Source organism: Asterias amurensis, chromosome 14, assembly GCF_032118995.1.
Source record: "Asterias amurensis chromosome 14, ASM3211899v1".
In the NCBI taxonomy this organism is placed as follows: Eukaryota; Metazoa; Echinodermata; class Asteroidea; order Forcipulatida; family Asteriidae; genus Asterias; species Asterias amurensis.
The window spans coordinates 16,985,440-17,004,109 of record NC_092661.1 but is presented as its reverse complement, the minus strand read 5'-3'; the positions used below and the strand labels follow the sequence as shown (position 1 = coordinate 17,004,109).

Here is an 18,670-nt window from a genome sequence, read left to right as displayed (position 1 = left end):
GGTACTTCAATTTAACAGAGCGACTCGGCAAGTCTATCTATAATTGTCCAGATGCTTACTAAACACGTCACCATTTGACATGGGTATTGTTTTTTTGCCTTTTTGTTAACCAATCGTGTCTCAGTAAAAGGTGTTTCAATTTAACAGAGCGACTCGGCAAGTCTACCCATAACTGAACCAGACATACATTACACCGGACAGGCGGCAGAGTTGATTGCGTGTACTACATACGCCCATCACTTTGGGGCTTGCTGTTGCTCAAACCGCCTGCATCTGTAAATGCCTCGTATTATTTCACCGTGACGAGACTATACTTGCAGAGAGGTTTTCGTCTAAGGAGCACTTTTAGTGTCAGCTATTCTTATCACTTGAGGAGCATTTTAACCCACATGACAATCGCTACTTTGAAGAACATACCAACACACTAGTTTCCTTCAGTGGGTTGAGTCAAGACGAGTCGTCAGTTCGAGACTCAGTACTCACAAAACACCCAACAGTTCACCTCGTGATCGCTACTTTCTCAGTAAGTTGAGTCAAGTCACTCATCGGTTCGAGACTCAGTACTCCCAAAACACCCAACAGCTCACCTCGTGATCGCTACTTTCTCAGTAAGTTGAGTCAAGTCACTCATCGGTTCGAGACTCAGTACTCACAAAACACCCAACAGTTCACCTCGTGATCGCTACTTTCTCAGTAAGTTGAGTCAAGTCACTCATCGGTTCGAGACTCAGTACTCACAAAACACCCAACAACTCACCTCGTGATTGTTGCTTTGTATTGTTTTCTTTCGCAAGTTGAGTCCAGTCAGTTAAATACTCGGTATTCACCACCACCCAACATGTCAAATTTCACCATGACTGAAAGCAGTATCATCACCAATGTGTCCATCGATGTTGTGACCCACATGGAGGAACATGTACTCGTTCAACCGCGATCTATAGTCGTCCTGTTCCTGTTCCTACTCATCATCGCGATCGGAGTTCCGGGTAATGTTCTCATCATTGCGGTCTTCTGGACCAAGCCACGCCGGACCAGCACGGCTGTCCTCATCATGGCACTGGCCGTCACCGATCTCGTGTCTTGCCTGGTGCGCATACCCGATGCCGTCTTGGTTGCACAGCAGTTGGACGGTACGCACCCGTCCTATACAGCCTACTTAACGGCCATAATCCTCGCCAACAATCTCTTACTGACAGTGGCCGATGGTCTGGCTGCTTTGATAGCGTTTGATCGCTACGACTGCGTCTGTCGACACAATAAAAGACTGCTCACTCACAAGCGGTCTCGCGTTGCAGTCGTACTCGTCCTTTGCTTGACGCCTATCACAAACATCCCAGCATTTCTGTATGCTCTTGGCAATACTGGAATTTTCAATGTAGTACTCTCTAAACAGGTCGTCTTCTACTCTCTGGACGTTGTTGTGGTTATGATTTGTTATGGTAAGGTGTATGCTATGATTCGACGCCACGTACGGGTTGGCTTCGCCCGTAAACGAGTCGAGCAGTCGGGTGTAAGCGATAGCCTCGGCTGGAGACCGACTGGGGCGGTTCCGACGGGACTTCCGTCTACTACAGCTGATGGAAACGAGATGCAAGAGGTGGCTTGTACGGCCACTGACCAGGCACCTGATACCGCTTCGAGCATTGCACGAACAGTTTCAGTTCATCACAACCAAGACGCAATCGCAGTTGTATCGGGCCAGCCATCGCTCTCCCGTACCCCAGGTCCACGCCAGGAGTCACTCGAGGTGATGAGGCCACGCAAGCCAGCCGGCCCGTCCAGCACCGACCTTCAACGCAAGACAACGCGGATGCTCTTCTCTGTTACTCTAATATTCTTAGTAACATACATCCCCTATTGGATCTATGTTAGCTTCGCGCTGTCAGGCAGGCCGCATGATGAAACAGTGGATGTTGTGTACAATTTGTTCAATCTCTTGTTTCTCAACAACGCAGTTAATCCGCTCATTTACGGCTTGGCGAACAGACGATTTCGCAAAGACATTCGGGATGTCTTGAGGAAATTGTGTCGACGTGGCGCCGTGCCGATGGAACAGTAGTGGCATGGAAACTCTTGAAGTAACTTTTGAGCCCATGAGCGCATTTATATTTTTAAAATATTTCAAATGTTAACTTATGAGTTAAAGGAACACGTTGCCTTGGATCGGACGAGTTGGTCAAAACAAAAGCGTTTGTAACCGTTTTTTTATAAAATGCATATGGTTGGAAAGATGTTTTAAAAGTAGAATACAATGATCCACACAAGTTTGCCTCGAAATTGCGTGGTTTTCCTTCTACTGTGCGAACTAACATGGTCGGCCATTTATGTGAGTCAAAATTTTGACCCCCATAAATGGCCGACGTGTTAGTCGACAAGGTAAAAGGAAAACAACGCAATTTCGAGGCATGTTTGTGTGGATCATTGTATTCTACTTTTACAACATCTTTCTACCCATATGCATTTTATAAAAAACGGTTACAAACGCTTTTCAAAGACCAACTCGACCGATCCAAGGCAACGTGTTCCTTTAAGTACAACGACAGCAGAGCGAAGCGGCAAGCAAAACAAAATCCAATTTTAAGAAGGGTTACAAGGTAAAAGTTCACCTTTTTGATGCACTCATTTTCCAATCAGATTCCTTAAAGACACTGGACACCTTTGATAATTGTCTCACTTGGTGTATCTCAACATATGCATAAAATAACAAGCCTGTGAACATTTGAGCTCAATTGGTCGTCGAAGTTGCGATATAAAAAAAATAATGGAAGAAAAAAACACCCTTGTCACACGAAGTTGTGTGCTTTCAGATGCTTGATTTCGAGACCTCAAAATCTAAATCTGAGGTCTTGAAATCAAATTCGTGTAAAATTACTTCTTCGAAAACTACGTTACTTCAGAGGGAGCCGTTTCTCACAATGTAATTACCAATAGTGTCCACTGCCTGAAATATGAAAGAGTGGGAAAAATAACAAGTCTCTATCCTCACGTTGAAATGGTGAAAAGGTGTACTACTCTTCCAGTGCGAATTTTTTTTTCAATCTAAAAGAGTCCATTGACGTAAAGGTACGTCTGTAGCCAGCCTCTGTATTTTTGTACAGATATTTTCATGGTAAATGTGCCACTAGTGTGTCTGACTTTAGTTCCACCTAACAGACTCTTCTAGCGTGAGTTATTTTAACTTTTAAGTTTGAAAAGACTTGTATCCCCATACCAAGAGTGACTTTTAGCCTTGTTTGGGGCGAACTTGCATAAAAAACATAAAAACAAAGTATACATTGGTCAGCCTGCTTTGTGCAGGCAGTTTTTAACTTGCATCGTAGTTTGTTTTAGTTATTCCCGCATTGAATTCGACCATTGAAATGTAAAGATCCATTGTTTTTGTGATGTCCGATGACGTCACATTTCATATTTCGCGCTCACTTTTCAACGTAAAGTAAACATTTATATATATATATATATACTTTTATTCATTCTCGTATTTCGATGCTTAGTCAAAAACTGCATTGAATTTGACATTTTGACTGCAGATAAACTTATTATTCCTCCATTCGTTGTTTTGATGTCCAATAACGGCACATTTCATTTTGCTCCCATTGTTCAACGGAAGGGACATTTTACACCATTTGAACGTGAGGTTTGAGGATTACACTCCCCCCACTGTCTTGAGGACGCTATCTACTTGAAAATGAGTGCATCTCAAAACGGAATTTGACACTCTTTTAACGTGTGCCGTTGTTTGTTGAGAACACAACCTTTCACGGTTCGAATGGACTTTAAGGGACACACCGGCTCACCGTTTACGCAGTTTAGGGGTGTAGAATCATAAATAATGTTTTTATAGATGATTGCTGTAAAAAAAATCATCAAAATGTCACGTATTTAGCGAAAAATGGGGGGAAAAAAACAACGGCCATATAACAAGCTTCCGTTACACGGACTCTTTGAATGTGAATCTTACGTTAGATTTTTCACCATTATTTACATTTTGTAGCGATAATTTGAATACATGATCTTTTTCGTCAATTATTCGTGAATAATTTTGTAAAAAAATATTTAAATTTGGTTAAGTAAGTTACTTTTAGACGGCTGAAAGTAAAACTAGCCCGGAAGGTCACGTGATTGTTTGTACCACTTTTTGGTTAGAACAATCACGCGACCTGCGTTTTTGTCTTAAAATGCTCAAAAACGGCTAAATTTGATGATTTTTTTAAGGACTGTTCTTCTTCATTCCTGGAAGACCGTTGAAGTCATATATTGTAGCCCAAAAAGCCCAATTCGGCCGGTGTGTCCCTTTAAAGACACAGAAGTCACACACTGCTCTTGTTTTCATCATACGTGTGGAATGTGAATTATTGATTATACCTTTTATTATACTTTTCTCAACTTGAGATTTCTCTTGTGGTAAACAATAGTCGTTCACAGTGCACTTTCATGGCATACAATTCTGATAAAAACATCCTGTTTATTTGGAAGCGACCAGTCGTTTTCAATGCCATGGCTGCATTAAAAAATAAGCAATGCTGTAGCTGCATTGTTGTAGCACAAAAAAGTAGAACATAAAATAAAAAATAAACTAATATTGAAACCACTCTAATGTAAGTCCTTAATCCTACAACTAAAGCTAACAACGTGACATTTTGATGTATTCGGTCTTACATGTATTGCATTGATCAGTATTAAACTTTACAGTCGGTCTTTTTTCGCCGTGCGAAATCGGCATTCAATTTAGATGCACATCTTTAGATATTTCTGCGAACTATACATTTTGAGTGCAGTGAGTTCCAAATGTAATGGTTGTCTGTTTAAATTGCATGACGCAAAATGTTCATTTTCCTTAAACATTAATTGAAATTGTCGAATACCTGGGCCCAATTTCATGAAGCCTGTAAGCACAAACATTTGCTAAGAACGAAATGTCTTCCTTGATAAAAACAGGATTACAAACCAAATTTCTACGTGATTTTTAGGACAAGCAAGCAACAGCTGAATACCAGTAACAAGCAATGTGTAACAAAAGGAAATTTTGTTGGTAATCCTGTTTTTATCAAGAAAGAAATTTCATTTAAGCAATTCTTTTACGCTTACAGGCTTTATGAAATTGGGCCATGTTTCGAGGATTTTCATATTCGTGTGAAATGGCAACGCGACGTTTAAATTTACCGTGTATTTTGGCAAAAATTACAAGCACAAGTTGGGTCAGTGCTTCATTGTGTGTTTTACATCACTGTAAAACATTGTGGGTCTTGACCAGGATACTGGTCTAAAGAGGCAATTTCAACGTCAAACCGACCGGAATTTGTGCCGTCAAGGTGCCAATAACGTGAGTCGCGTCGGAAGGCAGAGCGTTGATTGACCGTCCAAGGCCCCCCTCAATCCGCCCTTGATGATAGTGAGCCGTTTAGTCTGTTAGAAATGTTCTTTGTATATTTTATTTAAAAAATAAATAAAAATCAGGCTTTTAAGATATTATATAAAATTTGACGATAAGACCGTGTATACTTACATAATAGTAAAGACATGAATATTTTTTTCGACGAAAACTTTTGAGCACTCGAACTGTTGTTTATTTATGTAAAGCAGCATCTGATGTCGTCTCTGGTTGACTTCTATCATTTACCCTTGTTGTGTCTTTTTTATTCATAGACCTACCTAGACTTGTGGACAAGTCGTTAATGGTCTGTCGCGGTGAGATAATCGAGTCATGCATTTATTCTTAACTAAATACCGACGGTACCTATAAGCGAACGTTTTGACCTATAATATTATGACGGGTGAAATAAGTTGCACTGAATGAGACGATTATATAGTGCTGGCCATAAACTCCCTTCCTGGGACGCTGCGTGCGTGACTCGCAATCTGCCCGGCGCACATTGTCCACTTGACAATTTGCCTGAAAGTAACTTCAACTATAGCATTCACTGGCATTGTAGGTAGGCTATGTAGAAACAAAAGTGATTTAAAGTTGGTTGACTCTAGAACAAAATAAAGACGGAACTATCACAAAGGGTGACGATCGCAAAACGACGGGCGTTGTGGCATGTCGTGGCCGCACAGGACTCGAGCTCTGGTGTTCCTGATCAGCAGAGACTGTGTTCAAGGGCTTAAGAGTCCAATTGTGACCCCCGTGTGTCCTCCAAAGCAAGACACTTAACAATGCTTCGTCCGTTGGTTGGTCCCGTGTGTTGTGTAACGCACGTAAAATAATCCAGTGCACTGCAACACTTATCGAAAAGAGAAGTAGTTTGCCCCGGTATTCCTGGTTTGATTGGTAGCATATTGCGCTAAAGCACCTTGTAAACTATCACACGGTGCTTTTATACAAACATTGACGGCTTCGATTGCTATGGTTAAAACTACGACTCCCGAGGTTCGAACCCCGGACCGTTCTATTTTCCCGAGGGGATCACAGTGGGAGTACACGTAACGTTCGTACGCGCGTTTCAGATACACACATGCACAACTGATTGGGTTCGAGGTGGGTAAAAAGACGTCTGGGTACTGCACGCCGTGTGATAGTGGTCGGACTGTCACACGGCAAACGATGCATTATCACACGGCCGCCGTCTAGTAAAAATAAGACATATCATGTGACGCGCTCTAAACCAATGAACAGGCAGCATATTTGTAAGGGGTGTTATAAAAAGGAATAGCTAATACTTGAAAAGGTAGCTCCACATACCTTGCATGACAAAATACTGAGCATTTTGATACGTCCCTTGATAAAGGGCCATCATAAGAACATAATTATTCTAACAACAACCACGAACTTAAAAAAACAGCCATGAGTCTGGCAGATCGTACACCTAAATTGTTTGTAGGATTTGAAACTTTGCATGGTAGAAATACGATATGGAAGGGTTAGCGGTAACACAATGTAGTGACTATCTCTAAATGAGTTGGGGTGGTTCTGAAAAGAACCCGGTTCTTTCTACGTTTCGATCAGTATGCTCTGATCGTCTTTTGGAGAAAGCTGATTGTTTGTGCAGTTTCTTTTATTTGTATATACTTCTAGAAAATGCTTTTCAGTGATGCACATCAGGCAAAGTTGGCCAATATTTTTTAGAGTATGATGGGAAGTTTTTTATCGACAGTTTTTATTATTAATGAAGAAGAAAGTTTTATAGATAGTATCAACATGTAGAATATTTAGAAAAAATATATTCATATCGCTTATGACAATCAGAATGCTAAACTTTGTACTCGTGTTATTTGCTAAAACAGTGCAAGGTGTTATAGAGGCAGTAGGAAAACAGTCTTGGTGCAAGACGTTCTTTTATTTCACGATTTTGTGATCCACCACGTAGAGGGCGCTCTATACACAAGCAGACTATTAGAGGTGATTTTTTTTTTTTTACGAATAGGAAAACAGTGTTGGTGCAAGACGTTCTTTTATTTCACGATTTTGTGATCCACCACGTAGAGGGCGCTCTATACACAAGCAGACTATTAGAGGTGAATTTTTTTTTTTTACGAATAGGAAAACAGTGTTGGTGCAAGACGTTATTTTATTTCACGATTTTGTGATCCACCACGTAGAGGGCGCTCTATACACAAGCAGACTATTAGAGGTGAATTTTTTTTTTTACGAATAGGAAAAGTCTTGGTGCAAGACGTTCTTTTATTTCACGATTTTGTGATCCACCACGTAGAGGGCGCTCTATACACAAGCAGACTATTAGAGGTGAATTTTTTTTTTATATTTTTACGAATACGGTTTCGTCTTAAAAGTGTGAAAGTTTAGGCTTAATTGGTCATCGAAGTTGCAAGAAAATGTACAAATTTGTGTGCTTTCAGATAGAAATAAAAAGCTCGAGCTGAGGTCTTTTAATATTTTTGTAAGAAATTACCTCTTGCTCCAAAAAAACTACCGTTACTTCAGAGGGAGCCGTTTCTCCTCACAATGTGTTACACCAGCTCGATCTCCGGTTGCTCGTTACAAAAGTTGTGTCACGGGTACGATGCGACCCCCCCCACGTTTATTTTTATGTTACGTAATCATTTGCTTTACTTGCATGGCTAGCGCCCTCTGCGGGCTGCTTTCCGGTTCAAGAGCATTCTGTTTTGGGCCGAAGACCTTAACTGACGTCTTTGCGTGTCTTCACCCAACAGATTCACCGTTTACAGATCTCAATAAAACTAAAGAGCTACTATATGATCAGACTTGCCGTTTCATGCCCGTACTTATTCCAAGGGTCACAGTTGTTATGCGGATGAGTAATTACGAAACGTGTACATTGCATTTCGCATGTCAGTTTTCCACACAATTTTCTTGTGACAATAAAATAAAGTGCTCGTGGGATGCGGATGAGTAACTACGAAACGTGTACATTGCATTTCACATGTCAATTTTCCACACAATTTTCTTGTGACAATAAAATAAAGTGCTCGTGGGATTTGCATAGAGGTATCAATATTTAGTTAGCGGTGGTAACACCATTATGCATAATCTACTCGATGTGTAGATTATGTTCTTAAGAACGTGTCTTGCTATTTATTCTTCTGCCACAGAGTTTGTTTTTTTCAGAATTCGGGAGACTTCGCAGTTCTACAAAAAAAAATGTACTGCTTATAAACTACCAGGGCCCAATTTCATAGAGCTGCTAAGCACACAAATTTGCTTAGCATGACTTTTTTTGCCTTGATAAAAACAGGATTACCAACCAAATTTCCACGTGATTTTCAGGATAAGCAAACATCCAACAGCGAATACCTGTAACAAGCAATATACACCAAATGGAAATTTGGTTGATAATCCTGTTTTTTACCACTGGAAGAAATTTCATGCTGAGCAAATTTTTGTGCTAAGCAGCTCTATGAAATTGGGCCTGGGCACGAAATCACATGGGACTACTTTCGCTTGTGGAAAATAGTTCCTTGTCCATGCAGTGCAATACATTGGTTGCCTTAAAAAAGTACATGTGTTAAAGGCTGTGGACACTATTGGTAATTCTCAAATACTAGCCTTCACAGTTGGTGTATCTCAACATAAGCATAAAATAACAAACCTGTGAAAATTTGAGCTCAATCGGTTGTAGAAGTTGCGAGATAATAATGAAAGAAAAAACAACCTTCGTCACACGAATTTGTGTGCTTTCTGATGGTTGATTTCGAGACCTCAAGTTCTAAACTTGAGTTCTCGAAATCAAATTCGTGGAAAATTACTGATTTCTAGAAAACTATGGCACTTCAGATGGAGCCGTTTCTCACAATGCTTTATACTATCAACCTCTCCCCATTACTCATTGCCAAGTGAGGTTTTATGCTGATAATTATTTTGAGTAATTACCAATAGTGTCCACTGCCTTTAAGAATTACTTAAACGCGCCTCACCGATACTGTGAATAAGTATACGTTTTATCTGGCATTTTCGTCAGAAACACAGCAGCCTATCTCACATCCAGGCATTTGAAAGTGATTTCACGTCTTTGGTGGAAACCTTCATTCAATTTTTCTTGATGCATGCACTTTTGAAGGTCTTTAACTTGGTAGATTATCCCAGATGTCTGTGAAAAGAAAGCTGATGTGAATTTGAATGCCGTTCGAGTGGGTTGTTAAATTAGATTGCTAGCTTTCTGCAACCCATAGAAACCACGGCCACCTCCAAACAAATCACCGATGAAAGAGTTTCGCCTCAATGGAAGGCACTTTAATCTTAGTGTAATTCAATTTGTGTGAGTTGGTCCCAAAGTAATTCCTTAGTGATGCTAGGAAGACTTTGTACATGTATAATACAGTTAGATAAAGGTATATTACATTATGTTGGCTGCAGACCTTGTCTATAACTAACATTCAAGGTTCGTCGTGTACAAATGCATAACAGAGCTGCTTAAGCAGAAAGTATTGCTTAACACTTTTCTGCTTAACAGAAATGAGCAGGATACCAGTCAAAACCTGTACATGTGACATGGTGTTTTGGCTGGTAACCGTATTCCGGTAAGCATAATTATTTTGTGCTTAGCAGCTTTTTGTGCTTAAGCAGCTCTATGAAGTTGGGCCCTGTGTTTAAGTGGGTGTGTACAATGAATGTTATTAATGTGTGGAAATGTCAAGTGACTTCAAACTGCATCGGATAATGATGACCTGTATAACTCAACCTCATTGGTGACTACACTATAATGAAGGGGATCGGGTCTAGTAGAGGATTGTTAATGGGTCATTCCGTGTCAAATCACCCAATGGGTTAAACCCTACCCTCTTCAAATTTGCTCAATTTTAGTTTATGGGGTAATCGTGGCTCAACAAGCTCAAATTTCAAATTTCAGCTCCATCCGATAAACGGTTTTCGCGCTACGACATGCTCTTTCTTGTTGATTTCGGTCGAAATGCGCCTGACCTCTGACATTCAAACGACCATAAATCGGTAACCTTTGGGTCAAATTGGTTGAAATTGGTGTCTTTGGAAAGGAAATTGTGTAAGCTTTCCAAATATGTCTTCTTCTTTTTTGTAGGAACATGCATAGGTATGATAACCTTTTGACCTCTACCTTGAATTTGACCTTGTGGATCACGTGACCCGGCGACGAACTTCGGTGAAAATTTACCCTTATACGTTTTCTCCACAATATAGAAAAATTAGAATTACAATAGTTTTGACTTGCCTTCAGGCTCCACTCAAAGTTGCCCTACTTTCCTATTCCTATGCAAAGTACATGTACATATACATACCTGTTCATACGCATGTATATCAAGCAAGGCTATAATTATGGTCCCCAAGCAAAATCATGACATACATACGTACGGACATGTATCAAATGTACATGTACTTTGCACAGGAAAAGAGAAGTAGGACAACTTTGATTGGTGCTTGAAAGCAAGCCAAAAATATTATATCTCAAAATTGTTGATATTGTGGAGAAAACATATAAGGGTAAATTTTCACCGAAGTTCGTTGCTGGGTCACATGATCCAATATTGACGTCTCTGAAGTGGGGCATGACTCCGTGACTGAATTGAACAACGCGTTTCCGTCACCCACACGCTTGCGGCAAGTACATCAGGGCCCAATTTCATGGCTCTGCTTACCGCCGAATTCCGCGCTTACGATCCTGCGCTTACGTGCAGGCGCCGAATTTCTGCGCTAGCCTTGTAAGCGTAGAATGCCTAGTAACGTTGAGTACGCACGCGCAGAGGCCAAAATTTGCCGCTAACCCGTGAAATACGCTTGCCGTAAGCACAGAATTTCCTGCTTCCGTAAGCGCCGATTCTGTGCTTACGGTAAGCAGAGCCATGAAATTGGGCCCAGGGCCAATTTCATAGAGCTGCTTAAGCAAAAAATTTGCTTAAGCACGAAAATAGCTCGCTTATTTTACACATGTTACTGGCCAAAATGTCATGCCATATACATTGCTTATGACTAGTATTTAGCTGTTGTTTACTTAGCATAACAATTGAGTGGAGTCTTGGCCGGTAATCTGATTTTACTAAGCAATGAATTTTTTGCTTAAGCAAAGCTCTATGAAATTGGGCCCAGATATGTTGTATCTTCGCTTACCCAATCGTGTATCAAGAAAGGGTACTTCAATTTAACAGAGCGACTCGGCAAGTCTATCTATAATTGTCCAGATGCTTACTAAACACGTCACCATTTGACATGGGTATTGTTTCTTTGCCTTTTTGTTAACCAATCGTGTCTCAGTAAAGGTGTTTCAATTTAACAGAGCGACTCGGCAAGTCTACCCATAATTAAACCAGACATACATTACACCGGACAGGCGGCAGAGTTGATTGCGTGTACTACATACGCCCATCACTTTGGGGCTTACTGTTGCTCAAACCGCCTGCATCTGTAAATGCCTCGTATTATTTCACCGTGACGAGACTATACTTGCAGAGAGGTTTTCGTCTAAGGAGCACTTTTAGTGTCAGCTATTCTTATCACTTGAGGAGCATTTTAACCCACATGACAATCGCTACTTTGAAGAACATACCAACACACTAGTTTCCTTCAGTGGGTTGAGTCAAGACGAGTCGTCAGTTCGAGACTCAGTACTCACAAAACACCCAACAGTTCACCTCGTGATCGCTACTTTCTCAGTAAGTTGAGTCAAGTCACTCATCGGTTCGAGACTCAGTACTCACAAAACACCCAACAGCTCACCTCGTGATCGCTACTTTCTCAGTAAGTTGAGTCAAGTCACTCATCGGTTCGAGACTCAGTACTCACAAAACACCCAACAGCTCACCTCGTGATTGTTGCTTTGTATTGTTTTCTTTCGCAAGTTGAGTCCAGTCAGTTAAATACTCGGTATTCACCACCACCCAACATGTCAAATTTCACCATGACTGAAAGCAGTATCATCACCAATGTGTCCATCGATGTTGTGACCCACATGGAGGAACATGTACTCGTTCAACCGCGATCTATAGTCGTCCTGTTTCTGTTCCTACTCATCATCGCGATCGGAGTTCCGGGTAATGTTCTCATCATTGCGGTCTTCTGGACCAAGCCACGCCGGACCAGCACGGCTGTCCTCATCATGGCACTGGCCGTCACCGATCTCGTGTCTTGCCTGGTGCGCATACCCGATGCCGTCTTGGTTGCACAACAGTTGGACGGTACGCACCCGTCCTATACAGCCTACTTTGCCATAACCCTCGCCAACAATCTCTTACTGACAGTGGTCAATGGTCTGGCTGCTTTGATAGCGTTTGATCGCTACGACTGCGTCTGTCGACACAATAAAAGACTGCTCACTCATAAGCGGTCTCGCGCTGCAGTCGTACTCGTCCTTTGCTTGACGCCTATCACAAACATCCCAGCATTTCTGTATGCTCTTGGCAATACTGGAATTTTCAATGTAGTACTCTCTAAGCAGGTCGTCTTCTACTCTCTGGACGTTGTTGTGGTTATGATTTGTTATGGTGAGGTGTACGCTATGATTCGACGCCACGTACGGGTTGGCTTCGCCCGTAAACGAGTCGAGCAGTCGGGTGGAAGCGATAGCCTCGGCTGGACACCGACTGGGGCGGTTCCGACGGGACTTCCGTCTACTACAGCTGATGGAAACGAGATGCAAGAGGTGGCTTGTACGGCCACTGACCAGGCACCTGATACCGCTTCGAGCATTGCACGAACAGTTTCAGTTCATCACAACCAAGACGCAATCGCAGTTGTATCGGGCCAGCCATTGCTCTCCCGTACCCCAGGTCCACGCCAGGAGTCACTCGAGGTGATGAGGCCACGCAAGCCAGCCGGCCCGTCCAGCACCGACCTTCAACGCAAGACAACGCGGATGCTCTTCTCTGTTACTCTAATATTCTTAGTAACATACATCCCCTATTGGATCTATGTTAGCTTCGCGCTGTCAGGCAGGCCGCATGATGAAATAGTGGATGTTGTGTATAATCTGCTCAATCTCTTGTTTCTCAACAACGCAGTGAATCCGCTCATTTACGGCTTGGTGAACAGACGATTTCGCAAAGACATTCGGGATGTCTTGAGGAAATTGTGTCGACGTGGCGCCGTGCCGATGGAACAGTAGTAGCTTGGAATTCTTGAAGTGACTTTTGAGACCGTGAGCGCATTTATATATTATTTAAAAAAAAATTCAAATGTTAACTTATGAGTTAAGTACAATGACAGCAGAGCGAAGCGGCAAGCAAAACAAAATCCAATTTCAAGAAGGGTTACAAGGTAAAAAATCACCTTTTTGATGCACTCATTTTCAATCAGATTCCTTTTTATGAAAGAGTGGGAAAAATAACAAGTCTCTATCCTCACGTTGAAACGGTGAAAAGGTGTACTACTCTTCCAGTGCGATTTTTTTTGTCAATCTAAAAGAGTCCAATGACGTAAAGGTACGTCTTTAGCCGGCCTCTGTATTTTTGTACAGATATTTTCATGGTAAATGTGCCACTAGTGTGTCTGACCTAGTTCCACCTAACAGACTCTTTTAGCGTGAGTTATTTTAACTTTTAAGTTTGAAAAGACTTGTATCCCCATACCAAGAGTGACTTTTAGCCTTGTTTGGGGCGAACTTGCATAAAAAAACACAACAACAACAGTATATATTGGTCAGCCTGCTTTGTGCGGGCAGTTTTTTAACTTGCATCGTAGTTTGGTTTAGGTTTTTTTCCCGCATTGAATTCGACCATTGGAATGTAAAGACCCATTTGTTTTTATTATGTCCAATGATGTGACATTTCATATTTCGCTCTTACTTTTCAACGTAAAGTAATAAAAAAAAGAAAATTATTCTCGTATTTCGATGCTAAGTCAAAAACTGCATTGAATTTGACCTTTTGACTGCAAATAAACTTATTGTTCCTCTTTGGAATGTCAAGATCCATTCGGTTTTTTTTAATGTCCAATAACGGCACATTTCATATTTTGCTCCCATTGTTCAAACGGAAGGGATAATGTACACCGTTTGAACGTGAGGTTTGAGGATTACACTTTCCCCCCACTGTCTTGAGGACGCTATATCTACTTGAAAATGAGTGCATCTCAAAACGGATTTTGACACTCTTCCGTGTGCCGTTGTTTGTTGAGAACACAACCTTTCACCGTTCGCATCGACTTGAAGACCCAAAAGTCACGCTCTTGTTTTCATCATACGTGTAATGTGAATTGATTATACCTTTTAATGTACTATCCTCAAATTTAAGATTTCTCTTTTGGTAAACAATAGTCTTTCACAGTGCACTTTCATGTCATACAATTTTGATAAACACATGTTGTCTATTTGGACGTTGGAAGTCACACACTGCTTTTGTTTTCATCATGAGTGTGAGATGTGAATAATTGATTATACCTTTTACTATACTTTTCTCAAGTTTGGGATTTCTCTTGTGGTAAACAATAGTCGTTCACAGTGCACTTTCATGGCATACAATTCTGATAAAAACATGTTGTTTATTTGGAAGCGACCAGTCGTTTTCAATGCCATGGCTGCATAAAAAAAAAGCAATACTGTAGCTGCATTGTTGTAGCCCTTGCACAAAAAAGTAGAACATAAAATAAAAAATAAACTAATATTGAAACCACTTTAATGCAAGTCCTTAATCCTACAACTGAAGCTAACAACGTGACATTTTGATGTATTCGGTCTTACAGGTATTGCATTGATCAGTATTAAACTTTACAGTCGGTCTTTTTTCGCCGTGCGAAATCGGCATTCAATTTAGATGCACATCTTTAGATATTTCTGCGAACTATACATTTTGAGTGCAGTGAGTTCCCCAAAAAATGGTTGTCTGTTTAAATTGCATGACGCATGAGGTTGGAGTTTGTCTTGCCTTTCGCTGAATCTTGCACAATGACTTTAAAGGAACACGTTGCCTTGGATCGGTCGAGTTGGTCTTTGAAATATGGGTAGAAAGATGTTGTAAAAGTAGAATACAATGATCCACACAAACATGTCTCGAAATTGCGTGGTTTTCCTTTTACTTTGCTAACTAACACGGTCGGCCATTAATGGGAGTCCAAAAATTTGACTCCCATAAATGGCCGACAATGTTAGTCGACGAGGTAAAAGGAAAACCACGCAATTTCGAGTGATACTTGTGTGGATCATTATAGTATACTTTTATCTTACCCACATGCATTTTATAACAATAGGTTACAAACGCTTTTCAAATACCAACTCGACCGATCCAAGGCAACGTGTTCCTTTAACTTGGTTGTGTGCACTGCAGTAGTGGACACTATTGGTAACCACTTAAAATAACTGTTATCATAAAAACACTAACATGCATTGGAACGAGCATGCCCCCCCCCCGAGCTGTTGACAACATTGTGAGAAACTGCTCCCTCTGAAGTGACGTAGTTTTTTAGAAAGAGATAATTTCTCACGTAAACAGACTGGTCTTTGACAATTACCAAATGTGTCCAGTGCATTAAAGGCAGTGGACACTACTGGTACTTACTCAAAATAATTATTGGCATAGAACCTCACTTGGTATGGAGTAATGGAGAGAGGTTGACAGTATTAAACATTGTAAGAAACGGCTCCCTCTGAAGTGACGCAGTTTTCGAGAAAGAAGTAATTTTCCAAGTTTAGAATTTGAGGTCTCGCGATCAAGCATATGAAACCACACAACTTCGTGTGACAAGGGTGTTTTTTTCTTTCATAGTTATGTCGCAACTCCAATGACCAATCAAGCCTAAATTTTCACAGGTTTGTTATTTTATGTTCAGATAACCAAGTAAGAAGACTGGTCTTTGACAATTACCAATAGTGTCCAGTGCCTTAAAAATGAACTTGTCACTGAAACACGCACAATGATATTATGGTTTAAAACCCCAAACTAAAATATAAACATCGGTCAACCCCACCCTCATTTCATATCAAGTAAGTCTGGGTTTCTCGTATTTTAATCAAATCAATCCGGACGAAGAAAAACACAACTGCATTATCAAGCTCGATGCTCCAGTTCTTTTTTTTCCATTTGTTTTCATAATGAAAAGCAACTGTACCGACCTGATTATTTTACCATTTTAATTTGTTTCTTCGCACATGACGTGCATCTTGTCTTACAATAAATTATGAGCATCGACCCCCCCCCCCGAACCACCACTCCCATTAATTTCTTGTAGGGGCCTATATAATCATCTCTTTTGACTATATACCTGTCACGAAACTTCATGGCTTAATTTTGTCTCACACGTTATTTTCATTTCGACTGCCAACTATTAAATTTGATGTCGGCGTTGTAGTCATCATATTTCTTGTAGATATAATGTCCGCCCGGACAGGGTCTAATTTCATAAAAACCCTTAAGCACACAGAAGCGCATAGTTCGGTGGTAAGCAGATTCATGAAATTATGGGCCTTGGACCCAATTTCTTATTATTTCACAGAGCTGCTTAAGCACACAACAGAACTAAGCACAACAAGATTGCGCTTTACCAGTCAAACTACAATGTCACATGCACAATTTGTGACTGGTAGTCTGCTAAATTTTGCTTAGCAAGCAATTGTTAAGCACCATTTTCTGCTTAAAGACAGTGGACACTATTGGTAATTGTCAAAGATTAGTCTTCACAGTTAATGTATCTCATCATATGCATAAAATAACGAACCTGTGTTTCTCACAATGTTTTATACTATCAACCTCTCCCCATTACTCGTAATCAAGAAAGGTTTTATGCTGATAATTATTTTGAGTAATTGGGTAGTTGGGTCCTGGCTAGGATGATCTCCATAGGGAAACACTTGTCTTTATAAATCAGGCAATTCGATCCAAGGTAATGGGGAAGGCCTGAATCTCCTTCCACACTTGATCAATGTTGATGGACTAATTATTGCAATCATGCGAAGAGATTTATGCACAGCAAACTGATGGATTGAAGTAATTTCTTACCGGGACGGACTCATATGTATCAAATTTCAATAATGGCGTATTAATTTTTAACCCGTTTTTGTTTTTAAACGGGATAATTCATAATAATTTTAATAATTTTGGCTTTTTACCCATACACCGATGTGTGTTAGCACTGTATACTCAGTACTTTCCCGAGTCCTGTGAAAAAATATCACAGGCATGTTACTCGGGATAATTCATGACAGGCCGAAGGGAAAAGTATGTCATGTGTAACAGCTTTGGACATGTTTGGTATTACTTAAAAAATTACTTGGTAGCGAGCAACGGAGAGTGCATGATAGTATAAAACAATGTGAGAAATGACTCCCATAAACAATCTAATCCCTTTTAATAGATGTTAAATTTGCATCGGGGATAAAGAATATTAATTTTTGGTTTTTACCCATATACACCGATGTGTGTAGCACAGGACTCGGGAAAGTACTGAGTATACAGTGCTACACATATCGGTGTATATGGGTAAAAACCAAAAATTAATATTCTTTATCCCCGATGCAAATTTAACATCTATTAAATCGTTTGCAGTACCCGCTGCTAAACATAGGATTCGAACTGCCTCTAGCTACCGGGCAATCTCGGTGGTCTAGTTGGTATGACACTGCTCTAGCATTGCAAAGGTCGTGGGTTCGAATCCCACCCGAGTAAAATGCCTGTGATTTTTTTCACAGGACTCGGGAAAGTACTGAGTATACAGTGCTACACACATCGGTGTATATGGGTAAAAACCAAAAATTAATCTAATCCCTCCCCTTTTTCGCTTGCTTTGAGCAGCAGTTGAAACCAAATCTATCTGTTCCACTTTTGGGATATATGCTTTAGCAACAAGGGAGCTTCAAAACAACTTTATAGTAGTAGTCCAGTCTATTTTCTATACCATCCGCCCTGGTAATAGTTAAAAGCAGGCCAGTTCTTTTCAGAACTGAGAAGTCTCCCGAAGAATAAAGCAAGACAGTTCTCTAAGAACAACTCTACCTGGCAAGTAGATGAACACATGGTGTTACCGCAAACCAAATATACATTGATACCTCACCATGCAATGCCTCGTCAAATCCTATATAATTTAAGAAAAGTATCATAATCCCCCCCGCCCCCCCCCCCCAAAAAAAACAAACAAATAAAACAAATAAATAAATAAATAAATAAAATAAAATAAAATCAAAACAAATTAAAAGCAATTTGATAAATTATTAACATAATAATATACATGTTGACAGACAGTGCGCGCTAAAAGGAGAAAGAGTTATGGTCTATGTTTCGAGAGTGAACTGAGTTGTCATGGTAAAAGCAACGATATAGTGAAAACTAGGTGGCTGGTTTTGGTGTTTTAGTATGCTTCCATATTCGC

The 18,670-nt window shown here is 40.5% G+C and overlaps 2 protein-coding genes and 1 non-coding gene across 3 annotated transcripts; all 3 read left to right on the top strand.

Moving 5' to 3' along the window:
* Positions 1 to 853: 853 nt before the first annotated feature.
* LOC139947419 (D(2) dopamine receptor A-like) lies at positions 854 to 2,059 on the top strand. Its single transcript, XM_071945322.1, has one exon. It carries the CDS (start codon positions 854 to 856, stop codon positions 2,057 to 2,059), a length of 1,206 nt encoding a protein of 401 aa, XP_071801423.1.
* A 10,219-nt stretch (positions 2,060 to 12,278) lies between these two features.
* LOC139947418 (D(2) dopamine receptor-like) lies at positions 12,279 to 13,481 on the top strand. The gene has a single exon (XM_071945321.1). It carries the CDS (start codon positions 12,279 to 12,281, stop codon positions 13,479 to 13,481), a length of 1,203 nt encoding a protein of 400 aa, XP_071801422.1.
* A 4,417-nt stretch (positions 13,482 to 17,898) lies between these two features.
* Trnaa-agc (transfer RNA alanine (anticodon AGC)) lies at positions 17,899 to 17,972 on the top strand. Its single transcript has one exon. It is a non-coding gene; the product is annotated as a tRNA-Ala (tRNA).
* Positions 17,973 to 18,670: the final 698 nt, after the last annotated feature.